This window comes from Triturus cristatus, chromosome 5_1 (genome assembly GCF_964204655.1).
Source record: "Triturus cristatus chromosome 5_1, aTriCri1.1, whole genome shotgun sequence".
Taxonomy (NCBI): domain Eukaryota; kingdom Metazoa; phylum Chordata; class Amphibia; order Caudata; family Salamandridae; genus Triturus; species Triturus cristatus.
In genome coordinates this window covers 575153577-575168375 of record NC_140587.1, presented here as the reverse complement: position 1 = coordinate 575168375, position 14799 = coordinate 575153577, and the positions used below count along the sequence as shown (strand labels likewise).

The window sequence follows — 14799 nt, the reverse complement described above, 5'->3', positions numbered from 1 at the left end:
ATGAATATCACGCAAATCGTCATGGTGATAGGTACATACGGTTTGTCCAGCATGTCCTAGGTGTTTCTATATATATTTATTTTTTTAAAATAATAAAAGACAAAGGCCGGCCCCGGGGGATGGGGTCCCCGGGGCCATAAGTGGCCTGAGGAGGGGTGCAACGCAGCCCCCCTCCTAAAGAATTGAAAAAAGAAAAAGGCCATGACCCGGGGGTTGGGGTCCCCGGGGCCGATTAAGGCCTTGGGAGGGCCAAATTAATTTTTTTCAACAAAAAAAATTAGGGTGCAGGCCCTGAGGGATGGGGTCCCCAGTGCAAATAAATTAGAAAAAGAAGGGGGGCCACACAGCCCTCCTTCTTAAAAAAATAAAATAAATAAAAGACCGGCATTGCCCGGAGGCCATGCCCCCTCCTTGCAGCACTCTGCAAACGCGCCCCCTGGCCAGTTGTAAGTTGGGGAATTAATTCCCCTTCAATACTGAGGGTCCCTGAGGGCCAACTAGCCCAACAGGTATCTCCAGTATACGCCAGGGAGCTGCGTTGCAGACAGGTGTTCTGAGGCCACGCCCCTTTTTACACCTTTATGCAACGCAGCTCTGTGGCGCTTACTGGAGGTACCTAGTGGGCTAGTTTGACCCTAGGGACCCTTAGGATTTAAGGGGACTTAATCTCTCAACTTAGAACGGCCACAGGGCGCACTTACACAGTGGTGAAGGGAGGGGATGGGGCCTGAGGTGACGTGTTCAAACACGCCCTGTGGCGCGTTTTAAATTGGGGAAATAATTCCCTTTCAATCCTGAGGGACCCTGTGGGCCAACTAGCCCACCAGGTGCTTCCAGTAAGCGCCACTGCTCTGCGTTGCAGAGAGCTGGTGCAGGCCGTGCCCCTTTTTACACCTCTCTGCAATGGCGCTTACTGGATGTACCTAGTGGGCTATTTTGCCCCTAGGGATCCTCAGGATTCAAGGGGACTTAATCTCCCAACTTAAAAAACGGCCACAGGGCGTGTTTACACAGTGGGGAAGGGAGGGGACGGGACCTGAGGTGACGTGTGCAAACACGCCCTGTGGCGCGTTTTAAGAGGTAGTTTTAATCCCCTGCCCTATTATATACTAGGGGCTTACAGAGGAGGTCATGCTAATCACAGGAGGACCCAAACGCATAGTGTTCAATAGTGTATGTAGGTGTTTTCACCGTATTCTGAGTGTCTTTTAACATAGCACTGGCTCTAGGACTGGTTAGTCAAACTCAGTTACCACCAGTATCCGTCTGAAAAAGTTGAGGGTACAGGATGATTTTGCAACAAAGCTTCTTTCTGCTCTTCTGTTTGTTCTTTCTGCACGTTATCCTTCTTCCTGCACTTGTCTTCGTCTTTGAGGACTTCTGTTGCTTCTTTCTGCATTTCTTTTTTTTCTTTCTGTGTGTTTTTTTTTCTTTGTTCACATTTCCTATCTCTGTAGGCATAGTTAGAAATTAGCATTTAAAAAACCTTATAAATTCACTGAAAAAACCATAGATTTCAGGGGCGTTATAGTTAGCTGGACTTTTCACTCGTACAAAACCATTGAAATTCCCCCGTTATAGTTTGTTCAGCTAACTATAACTCGCGCGCCCACAATGCACTGCTGATGATGTCACATATTACATCACTCATGACCTGGTCAGTGACATCACTCATGACATCACTGATGACATCTCAAATGACATCACTGATGACATCATCCTTGTGATAGAGTGGCAGACCTCCTCTCCCCCTAATATAACCTTTGATACACACATTCAAAAATAGAAACTAACTAAAATTTTCAAAACAATGTACATACCAATACCGGTTACAACAACCTATTCAGTAATTCTAAGATCCACATACACATCCACTCATTCACCAACAGTCCTATGCAGTCACTCATACATGTACTCACTCATCATATGTACTCATACACCTACACATCCTGTTACACAACGCCATTCATCAATAGAGTTACTCACACACATAGTCACTCATGCTAATAAAGAATCAAACATCCATTTACTTGCATATACAGTTATACACACACCACCACACTTACTTCTACAGAAACTTACACATACTTAGTCTTTTAAACAATCACTTATAGAAACACATACTTATTCATACAGGAACTCTTTCAATCTCTCACTCTCACATATACTCACTTATATACACCAATAGTCACATATACCAGTTTAAAACATATGTAGTGACTCATAAAGACACTATTGAGACAGTCATTCACTCACTAACACACCCATGCACACACTCATCCACCCATACAGTCCTGCACACATGCTGTCTTCAACACATACAAACAGCGAGTCACTCATTCATGCACCTATGTACTACGTAATACCCCCCACCGAACCATACAGACACTCATATTGATACTCAAAAAACCAACTAATAACCTATATAGACACTCATGTAGCTACTCACCAACCCATGCAGCCACTTATACATACACAAAGTGAGAGACTGATACAGATATTTACATATTTAAACATTACTCACTAAGCCATGTATTCACTAAGATACACTTAATCAGTCAGTTATACAATCAATTTTTCAAAAACAAATCATCCATTTAGACACTTATATACCCATTTATTCTTCCATCGACCTTGAGATATACATAGATAAACATATATAAAACATATGTAATTTTCAGAAAAAAACACATTCACTGGATGATGTCATCAGTGATGTCATTTGAGATGTTATCAGTGATGTCATGAGTGATGTCACTGACCATGTCATGAGTGATGTAATATGTGACGTCATAAGCAGTGCATTGCGGGCGCGCGAGTTATAGTTAGCTGAACTAACTATAACGGGGGAATTTCAATGGTTTTGTACGAGTGAAAAGTCCAGCTAACTATAACGCCCCTGAAACCTATGGTTTTTTCAGTGAATATATATATAGATATGTATATATATACATATTAGGACCCTGTTTCCATAGGAAATCCGCAACATTCTATTTTGAATAACTTTGGCGCCGGTCGACGAATCCTCGCGAATTTCTCAAAATAGGTGGGGCGCTACGCTCCGCTCCTACCCTGAAAGTCTCGGGGGGATTCGTCAAGCGGGGGCTGAGATAAAAGGGGGGTCCCAAAACGCGTTTTTCCCATGCATTTTTCCATAGGACCTTTAGACAGGGCTACAGCCTGAACGGCTAAACAGAATTACTAGAAATTTGGCAGAGAGGTAGTCCTCAGGTCAAGGAAGTGCCTTTTGTAGGTTTGGTGTAAATCTGTTCAGTAGATTCTGAGAAAATAGCCTTTAAATCAATATATATATCTGAGCCAGCTTACGGTACGCTTACCGTAAGCTTACCGTACGCGTACGGTGGCGTGCGCGAGCGCGATTCTGATTGGCTGTTACATCTAAGTAAACATTCGAATCGGTCGAAACCAGGAAGCGGCGGCCGCCATTTTCTCTCTCGCACTCTGAGGGGGGGGCTGTAAACAAAGGCAAAAAACATATAAAGGGGCTGGTTAGACAGCGCCCATGCACATAGCCATGTTAGTTGAGTCCTCAAAGGCCAAAAACGGTAAATTTTTATTTTTTGAAAATTTCGCCGATTACGCTTACCGTACGCGTACGGTGCGCTTACGCTAAAAATTTTGATTAAAAAAAAAAAAAACACTCTCTGTGCATATTATTGTCATCACTTACAAATTAAATTTAACAGATTACCTATCACAAGGAAGCGCATAATATGTCCTCCATGTGCGCACGGTGCGTAACGTGGGCACGCGGTGCGCGTAGCGCACCGCGTGCTCACCGTGCGCGCACGGTGCGCGCACGGAACGAACTGCGTTAAGTGGGCGTGCACGCCACGAATGGCGTAAAGTAACTTAGCATTTAAAAAAACGTACAAATTCACTGAAAAAACCATAGGTTTCACACACGTTATAGTTAGGAATTAGCATTTAAAAAACCTTGCAAATTCACTGAAAAAACCATAGGTTTCAGACATGTTATAGTTAGCGGAAATTTTACTGATAAAAAACCAATGAAATTCCCCCGTTATAGTTAGTGCAGGCAACTATAACTCACGCGACCGCAATCTTCTGCTGATGACATATGTGTCTTTATGAAAAAAAAATATTTCTAATATATGTATAGCTAAAAATTTATGGAAGAAGACATGGGCAAATAAGTGTCTAAATACAGTATTAGCATCAGCAGAGGATTGCGGTCGCGTGAGTTATAGTTGCCTGCACTAACTATAACGGGGGAATTTCATTTGTTTTTTATCAGTAAAATTTCCGCTAACTATAACATGTCTGAAACCTATGGTTTTTTCAGTGAATTTGCAAGGTTTTTTAAATGCTAATTCCTAACTATAACGTGTGTGAAACCTATGGTTTTTTCAGTGATATATATATAGATATGTATATATATACATATATATGTATGTATATATAACAGATACATGTGCTATATATGCATAAATATGCTACATAAGCTATATGTGTATATTATATATAAATCTGAAAACTATACATATATATATTTTAAATATAAAAAGTTGATTTAGTATAAACTATGTTTAGCATATATTTTGTAGTAATAATTTTTACTTAATTTAATATTTGTGTATTTATTTTTTTATATATTTATTTTCAATTATATATTTTTTATTTTATGTTTGTTAGTTAGAAATGTTTTTATATTTGTATATGGTATATATATATATATTTCTGTTTTATATGTTTTTCATTTAATATAGTGTATATTAGTTCAAACTTAATATACTTTTCTATTTTATGGCAATATTGTGGTCTTCTATATTTTCATTTTCGATATTTTTAACTTTACATACAAAGTATGTAAAGTAAATTTGTGTGTCCTTTATATTTTTTTACAATTTTGTTTTGTCACTAATATTTCATCATAAAGCCATTTCCTTGCATCTAAATATCCATGCACTCAAGTTTAGGTGTGTGATTTTGATTTCTCTTCTGTTTCTCTTCTTTTCGACAAAAAATACATTTTCAAAATATTCCTCCACATATAGTAATATAAATATAACAATAATGACGAAGCACACACCTCAATCATTTCTTAATTGAATCTATGCACATATGCTATATTCAGGCACCAAGCTTTGTTTTAAACAAGGTTATTGAGAACACATGACAGATCCCCTGTGAATGAATACAATTACTAGGGGGAATAGTGTCTCGCACATGCAGCCGGAGTGTAGAAATTGTAAGAAGAGAAACTCACTTGTATCGGATGCTTGCTTGGTGTAGGTAGGCTAGAAGAACTTGTGAATTGTTCCTTGACACATGGACATCAGTAAGGGTCCCCTCAGAGATGTAGGAGATGCTGCTGGGCTGCCACAGGTCCACCTGTAGTGCAGGAACCAACCTGTAATTCACATTCATTCAATGTAGATTTCAGGCTTGTGACACACGTGCACTCATATTTATTCACTGCAACATTCACACATTCCTGTTACTTGAAAATTATTACATATTTGTTTCCGATGTCTCACTTCAAGGAACATCTTTGATGGCAACAACAACATTCACAGACAAATGTTGACACCTTCATGCAAACTGATTTGGGGATTATGCATGGACTCAATTTCCTAATGTTATTGTGACACCGTTCACAGCAATAAACCTGATCTCTGCCTTGTATTGTGCTGCAGAACAAACTGGGCTAAACAATAAACTGGGTGCAGACATTGGCTGGAATTGGTAACTGCTGACCTGTTATCTTCCCCTCCATTCACCAGTCAACTGAGAATGAGCCGAATAGTGATATTTGTATCTTTCTTTTAAGGGATTGGGAGATAGCAGTTTATTTGGAATCACAGATAGATTTCAAGTATAGTACACATCTCTGTACGAATGGGAGGCCATAGGAAAGTTAAGGCAAAAGATAGCTTAATATGGACGGTTATTAAGATTTTTTTAGATCTTCTAGGCAAAGTTCTCTTGCACATGCGTTGCCTTGTGTTTGTGAAGGACCCAAGGGGAAAACATGTGTATTGATACTTGTGGACAATTTCAGGAGTCCCAGAGCTCAGGGGTTACTGGGATAAGTTAGGTTGAATAACATCCAGTTACCACTGGTGTGCCAAGCGTATCCTCACTATTGGACCAACTACATCTCTTCAGCACTTGACACAAAAGCTAGCAAAGTTGAGCAGTTAAAGGCTTACTCTGGGAAGTGAAGTTCGGTTGGAGAAACCGAACTTAACAAACATGATATAGCAGTCAATCAATCAATCAATATACATTATTTCTGTCTAGTGACCATAAAAGTGCAATTGCAATGAATACATTTTGATAAATAAAACATACAGCAGCCACATATAATATGTAAACATTATGATAAACTGTAAGCAATGTGATGAGGCTGATAGGGGACCTCAGGGAAAACAGTTACCTCTATCACCATAAACCTCCATAGTAACCTAAAACTAGGCTATAACGTGGTCCGCCATGTTGAATACCCCGGCCACACCAATCTGAAAAGTATTATCCCTCTCATAATGTCCATAGATATTAAGTGCCCGACCTGCTATTGAATAATTAAAAAGATCACATAAAAGAGGCAAGATTAAAATCAATTGTTAAAAACAATATAGGTTGTTGCTACTGAATTTGTAAGACGTATACCTCATACATGAGTAGCAGCAATAATGGTTACAGACTCCCTGGTGTTAGACTTTTCGTACATATTGACCAAGCCCCTCTAAGCGAAACGTTAAACCGCAAATACTATTGACTCTTTCGTGTCACTTTTCAATAATCGCAATGCCTCCCAATAGTGTCTTACACCCTTCAACTTGCACAATGCAATTATTCATTTTTTGCATACAAAAAGAGTACCTGGGGCAAAAGAGCAGAAAGTGGGCCACTGTTTCTTATGATGATGGGCAAAAGGGGCAGCTCTCTAGATCACACTCCATTTTGCACCATTTCGAGGTGAAAGATCTTTAGGGTAGGGTGTCAGTTCTCAATTGGAAATACAGAGGTTTTGCCCTGGCAGGATCTATCTTGTCCAAATCGGTTTCAAAACTGGGCGAACATTTGTAAAGCAGGAATAGCTCTGGTAGGGACCCCTCCCTGTGCTCAACCCAGGTTCTAGTCAATGCTCGATTCCAGTAGATTTTATTTAAGAGCAGCTTATCACCTTTAGTGACTTCATCAGGAGTAATCCATACATTTCCCAGATTAAGCAGTTCAAAATGCTTTTTGACATGCTTCAACCATGGGGTGTGGATAAGTTTGTTACAATTAATCAGATCCCTGAGTGCCTCTCTGTAAATAGTTAACTCTGGGTTAGACCAAACCCTCACCCAATATAACAACAGTTTGAGAAGAGATACCAAGTGGATGTTGTTAAGGACTAGATCAAGTCTCAACTGAACCAATGGGGCGCTTTGAGAAGACCTTTAATAAAAAAAAATCCTGAATGCAGAGTATAGATGCATCAGTATAACCCCAAATCTCTGTGTAGTAACCACAGAGGCAGTGGTTAACGAATAAAAGGTTTTATTCATGAGAGTACAGCTTCACATGTGTACAGCGACCTCCAGCTTCTTCAAATGACTGTCTTCACAGAATCTCTCAGTGATGTCATCCTATGGCATCACTGAGTTCTACAGTGAAAGAATGAATTCTCAGCACATCTCCCCCTTTACAAAGAATTTACAATAAAACGTCAATAACTATACATGTTAAAATTCATAACAATAACAGAACATTTACTAGTTATTAAAATAACAGGAAAATAATCATTCAAATGAGTTTGGAACATCAATTTTGCATACATTACCCATGCTCCACATTTTTCAGTTATCAAGAGTTACCACTGAGTTCATTACTTTTATTACCCTTTGTGTTTTGGAAAATTTACTTTCACCTTTTTTCACCAAACCCATTTTTCTAGTAACCACCCAGTCACCATTGGCAATCTTAATATCTTTCACTCCTTTTCACTTGTCATAATCATCCTTATTCCTTTCTTGAGACTCTCTGACTCTTTCTACAATTCGTTCTCGATCTACCCAGACTTGATCTTTCTTTTGCAGCCACACAGGAGATTCTTTGGTTGCCGGTTCTCTACCCTTTAAAGCCACAAAAGGTGAAACGCCTGTGACAGAGTGAGGAGTCACCCTGTGAGCCCACACCATTTTGTATAATTCCTCTCTCCACCTTAATCCATTACTTAATGACAATTGAAAGTTGTCCATTATGATACGATTAACTCGCTCAACCAATCCGTTTGCCTGTGGTCTGAATAGCGCCACCCTTTCATGCTTAATACCGAGACTTGAAAGAAATATTGCCATCACCGTGGAAACAAGTTGAACTCCATTGTCCGTAGCTAAACACTTTGGTATTCTTTTTTTTAAAAATGCATTTCTTAAAAATTCAATTACAACTTCAGACGTAATATGTTCCACAGATTTTACTACAAACCACTTACTATGGTAATCAACTAAAACAATCAAAAATATGTTCCTTACATCTAATCTGTTAATAGGACCCAAAAAATCCATTGCTAACTTCTCCCAGGGTCGATTAGGAACATCAACACACCCTAGCGGAGGTTGGCGAATCACTCTACATTTGTCGCTATTACTACATGCTTGACATTCTTTTACAATCACTTCTACTTCCCTGTCCATTTCAGGCCACCAAAAGCTCTGTCTCAAACTTCTTTGACACATGCTTCTCCCCAAGTGTTCATCGTGTACGAGTTTGACTAACTTTCCTCTCAACATCCTCGGAGGGACTACACGGTTGCATCTTAAAACTTTATTCATTTGGATTCTCAACTGATCTTTGACTTTTAGATATTTCTTTAATTCTTCATTCAGAGTAATCTCATTCTTCCAACCATCACGTATGACATCTTTAAGCTCCATGTATTCCTCATCGCTATTCAAGGCTTCATTCCACTCTTCTTGTTTTAAGGCCAATTCTAAATCATTAATACTGCATAAAGATTCTACTTCAGATACTAAAGAAGAATCCTCTTCTTCTCCCTCAACTGGCATGCGCGACAAGCAATCAGCTATGACATTCTTTTTACCTCTGACAAATTCAATAGAAAAATTGTAATCCATTACTGACAACAACCATCGAGAAATTCGTGGAGTCACACCACCTCCAAGACCTTTCCCACCTTTAATGATGTGCAATAAAGGCTTGTGATCTGTCTTGAGAACAAATGGCAAACCCCATAAATGGAATTTAAAATGATTTATCGCCCAACAGCAACCTAAGGCTTCCTTTTCAATAGCAGAGTAAGATCTCGCTGCTCCCTGCAAACGTCGTGACGCAAACCCAATCATGCTTTCACCATCCGATGATCTTTGAGTCAATACAGCACCTAACCCTATATTACTAGCATCAGTTGTTAATATGGTTTTCCTTGTTATATCAAAATGGGCTAAAGTAGGTGCAGTAACTAATGATGTTTTAAGGTTCTCAAATGCTGCTCCACATGAAACATTCCAGGCAAATGACACACCCTTTTTCAACAACATTCTCATAGGCTCCACAATGTCTGAGAAACCAGATATAAAGTTTGAACAGTACTCAGCTAGGCCAAGGAATGATTTTAACAAGTCTTTATCAGCTGGTTGCGGGGCATTTATAATTGCTTTTATTATACTTTTCCTAGGTTTAATTCCATCAGCAGATATCTCATGGCCTAGGTAGTTTACCTGTTTTTTCCTTAGTTGGCATTTTTCTTTCTTAATGGTTAACCCATGATCAGCAATTCTTTTCAAAACTTCACCTATCAATTCATCATGATCTTTAAAAGATCTGCCCACCTCCATTATGTCATCCTGAAAGCATAAAACTCCACGCATTCCCTGAAATATATTCTGCATAACCCTTTGAAACACCGCAGAGGCCGAGGGTAACCCAAAGGGCATACGACGGTAGCGGTAAGCCCCAAACGGTGTGACAAAGGAAGTTAAGGCTCGTGACTCAGGATGCAAATTTATTAAGTGATAAGCAGCGAACATGTCTAAAACACAAAATATCTTTCCACCACCCATCACACTTAACATCTCTGGTATATTCGGTAATGGTTGCCGATCTACCCATATGTTTTGATTCAAGTCTCTCAAGTCTATACATAGACAAATCTTATTTCCTTCCTTCGGCGCAATGACAATCGGAGCAAGCCATTCCGAAGATTCGATTGGCTCAATAATTTTACATTCAAGTAATTTGTCAAGTTCTTTTTGTAGTGGTTCCCTCATTAACAAAGGTATGGGCCTAACTCTATGCACCACAGGATGAGCATTCTTCTTTAGAATAATGCGGTGACTAAAATTTTTTAGCATGCCTAACATCAGTAAACACATGGGGAAACGACATCATTAAACTCTTCCTCCAATCTGAGTCATCTTCTAAACCAGGTAAACTGCAGCTCATTCAAATTTTTCTTCAAATCTTTCAGATAAACTTCCTTAGAAATCAATGTAAACAAGCTACCTGAATCTGCTAATACCTTAATTTCAGTTTTCCCAAAAACAATCTGTTATATTCTATCATCAATGTTAAATGTAGTATTCATCATCCTCCTGATTACAGCTGTATTTATGATTGTGATGTCACCACCTCTGGTCACACTTAGAATGTTATGATTCAACTCTAGAGAAACTGACTCTCATGATGGATGTGGCTGGCAGATTAACAGCTGTGTAGTCTTTACTTCAATAAATCCACATTTTGAACTGAATGCTGTTGTGCGGATCACTACAGATTTTTGGCGACGATTTGACTACACAGCAGAACCCACATTTCTACAATTTTGAACATCTGCCTCAAGTACCTTCTATTCAGCTACCATCAATCAACTTCAAATCAAGCTGTTTTCTCTACCTTGTTTTCTACTTTGGTGGAAGAATTGGAGCTGTCTTCATTTTCCTTTTCCATCGATTCCTGTTGTGTCACTGCCTCTGTTGAGCTGCATTCCAGTGGTCTTCAGCTCTACCATTGTTGCTGTTGGTTTCCATGACGTCTATTCTGAGTCCAGTCTGCCTGCATCCAGCTTTTGCCTTCGGAGACGTTCTTGCTGACACAGCGACAGTGAGTTTTGTCTGTGTTTCTGCCCATGACTCTTGCTTACATGGATGAGTGAACAAGTGTTGCACTCTCTGGATTGCACTCTTGAGATAGAGCGGAGTATTTTGTTTTAGTGCCGGTGGATGATTATTTGTATTTTCAACTTTCAACTTTGTTTGGGAGTCCTAAATCTCTGCACGAATTCAACCGGCAAGCGCATATTTTTCTTTAAAGGATTTAAGCTCACCGACTCTGTCTCGAACTCCGCCGCGCGCAAGCTACAGTGTCTTTCATGTGAGCATGCGCATGAACACGAGAACTGTCTTGCGCTTCATCGCGAGCATTGAAGTGTGATCTGTTGCTAGGACGCATATTATCGCGTGTGTTCTCTCGCGCATACCTCAGCGGCCATTTTCTTCGTTAGTTTTACTTGCCAACCACAGATTTGCCAACCACGACCACGATCGTCTTCAGCAGCATCACCTTACTGTTGGATCTACACACGCAACATCTACTGCCAACCTCTTCTCAACAGTAAGCAAATTCAATAAAGTTTTCTTGTTTTCATTTCAAGAACTTAAGCATCTACATCAAGCCATTTTGAAATATTTTTTATTTTTTTGCTTCATCCATTTCAAGGTCAATGCGGATCGCAGTGATTCGCACACTATTTGGACAGTGTCATACACAATGAACTGTATTTATCTCCATCATTCTTGATTTTCTTATGGACCATTTATGATTCAACTTTATATTTTTATCTCTGGTTTATGTTCTAAACAGGCATCACAGTAATACGTTGTTTGTGGAAAATCTCTCTTTGTGACATTCATTCGACTTCAGAACTCATTTGAAATTGAATATTTATTATTCACATTGTTTCTACATCTGGAGTTAAAAGTGGTATATGTTTTCTTTCAACATTTCAAGCTTTAGTCTAGCTGTGCCTTTCATAGTGTTCTCTATACTATCTCATTTAAAAAAAAAATATTTATTTAAGCAGCATGTCAACTATGCAATCAATCAATGCTCCTCCCGCTTTTTTAGAAACTCCAGGAGAACCTCCTGTAAAGTGGGATATTTGGTTTGATGCTTTCGAAACTTATTTGGGGGCAATTGGTGCCCTAAGATGCCGTCCAGAAAGAAAAAAAAAATTACTATTACATTCCCTTGGGTTCGAGGGCAGGTCAATATTTAAGCATTTACCTGATGTAGCTGATAATGGTGAAGTGTTGGACGAATACCAAACTATTGTATTCAAACTTAAGTCACGTTTTGATAAGCAACCCAGTTTAATTGTACTCCGACACAAATTTTTCAAGAGGAAGCAAGCTGAAAATGAAGATGTCGACGCATACATCTCCATTCTGAGAAAATTAGCTTCAGTGTGTGGCTTTGAAAATTTTACTGAACAACTTATTCGCGACCAGTTTGTTTGCCATGGAAAAGACAAACATATTAGACAAAAATTGCTTTCCATGGACAATCCCACACTCGATGAAACTATTAAGGTTGCAAAAAGTATTGAGACCTCCCAAGTTTCTCTCAAAGAACTTGAAGATAAACCAGTTGAAAGTATCAATTTTGTTGGGCCTACTAGGAAACCCAAGAACAAATTTTCAATGAAGACTACTAATAATCCTGCTAAAATCAAATCTGATGTACCTATACCCAGCAATGTCTGTCTACACTGTGGTAGTTCTTCTCACGCCAAAGGGTCAAAATGTCCTGCTATGAATTCCATGTGTAATTGTTGCAAGAAAATGGGACACTTTGCAACAGTCTGTCTCAAAAAGAAATTTCAAAAGAAAACTGTAGCTTGTGTCATAGAATCTGATGATGAGTCAGAAGGAGAAATTGTTTCTGTCGTTCAGGAGGGCGGCATTCCTGATGATGCGTCCATACCTCTTACCGGTGATCCGTCATGTTGTGTTGACCCTGTTGTTGAAATTTTTGTTGGAGATAAGAAACTCAATCTTCTTGTAGATTCTGGTGCCAGGATCACAATGATAACTCAGAAATTATTCTATGAAACATGGGGTGAGAGAGAATTATTTCCTCCCGATCGATCACCAGTTTCTTATGAGGGACGGAAAATTTAACTATTGGGTTCTATTGAAGATTTTCTGACATTCCAGGGGAGGAGAATCAGGGGGAAAATCTATGTAGCGGTCAAGGGGCTCAATATTCTTGGGTGGTTTCACCAGGGCCTTTTTGGCATGATATTAAGACCAGGAACTTTAGAACAGGTCATGTTAGTTACCTGTGAAGAGCAGTGTACAAAGTGGAAAACTGAATTTACTTCAGTTTTTGGTGATAGCCTGGGTAAGATTACAGGATTCAAACATAAAATCATTGTCAGGGATGGGGCAATCCCCGTTAAGCACAAACTTAGGGGTGTTCCTTTCAGCATCAGGGAAGACCTCAATAAGGAGCTTTTAACACTTTGCGACATAGGAATTATTGAACCTACAGAATCTTCTCTTTGGTTATCACCTCTGGTCGTTGCTCGAAAAAGGGATGGGCAGTTGCTTGTGTGTGTGGATCTCAGGTCCCTCAACAAAGAGATTTGGGATGACTCTCACCCTTTGCCTAGAATTTCTGATCTGTTTACACGTATAAAAGGTGCTTGTGTGTTCTCCAAGTTGGATTTGGCTAGCGCCTACCATCAGATAGAACTGCATCCCGACTCTCGTGCTTTGACAGCATTTGTGTCCCCTCTTGGAACGTTTTGTTATCGGAGGATGCCTTTTGGGTTAGCCTCCGCTGCGTCAGTGTTCCAGAGGGTCATGCAAAACATGTTGAGAGGTGTAGAAGGGGTTCTCGTCTTTCAAGACGATGTTCTTGTTTATGCTAAAGACAATGATTCGCATTATGCCATTATCAGACATGTACTTGAAATGCTCAAAAAGAGTGGGGTTGTACTAAAAACTGAAAAATGTAAGTTCTCTTGTAGAGAAATACAATACCTTGGTCATTTGTCATCTCATGAGGGAATCAAGCCCAGACAAGATCTTGTCGATGCCATTCTGGATGCTCCTGTGCCAAAAGACAAGACAGGTGTCAAATCTTTATTAGGTCTTTTGGAATACTATTCAAGATTTATTCCTAATTATGCATCAATGGTTAGGCCTATTAGTAATCTTCTCAAGAGTTCATCCAAATTTTTGTGATGTGTAGAATGTGATCGTGCATTTAAGGAAGTTAAGAACTCTTTAAAAGAAAGTGGTGCTCTTGCTACCTTTGACCCTGAGTTACCATGCTGTATAACCGTAGATGCCAGTCAGGTTGGTTTGGGTGCCATCCTTACACAACAGAGTGGTAATCGAGAAAATACTGTTGCGTTTGCTTCAAGAGTACTCAGGAGTGCTGAAGTCCAGTACTCCGTAATTGAGAAAGAGTTACTTGCTTGTCTGTGGGCCATAGATAAATATCGACCCTATGTATGGGGAAAACGTTTTAACTTGCTTACTGATCATAAGCCCCTTGTTTCAATATTGACTTCGGGTCCCAGTAAATGTTGTACTCCACGGATTACCAGAATGGCCAGCAAGCTTCTTCAGTATCAATTTGAAGTCTCATATATTGCTGGAGGAAAAAATACAAGAGCTGATTTCTTCTCACGTTTTCCTCAGAGCAGTGGGATTTGTGAAGGGACCAGTTTTCAAGATTTAAACGAAGAAGACGCTGAGGATTGTTTTGTGGCTTCTCAAGATATTCCTG

At 39.5% G+C, this 14799-nt stretch overlaps 1 protein-coding gene across 2 annotated transcripts in view; it reads right to left on the bottom strand.

The window, feature by feature from the left end:
- Nucleotides 1-14799, bottom strand: part of CPA6 (carboxypeptidase A6) — a 906257-nt gene that overhangs the window by 179295 nt on the left and 712163 nt on the right. Inside the window, exon 3 of one of the 2 annotated variants that reach the window (XM_085605490.1) lies at nt 5252-5376. In XM_085605490.1, the coding sequence (XP_085461616.1) occupies nt 5252-5376 (125 nt within the window). Of the gene's footprint in view, nt 1-5251; nt 5396-14799 lie in introns of both variants that reach the window. The other variant, XM_085605492.1, reaches the window with a different exon arrangement.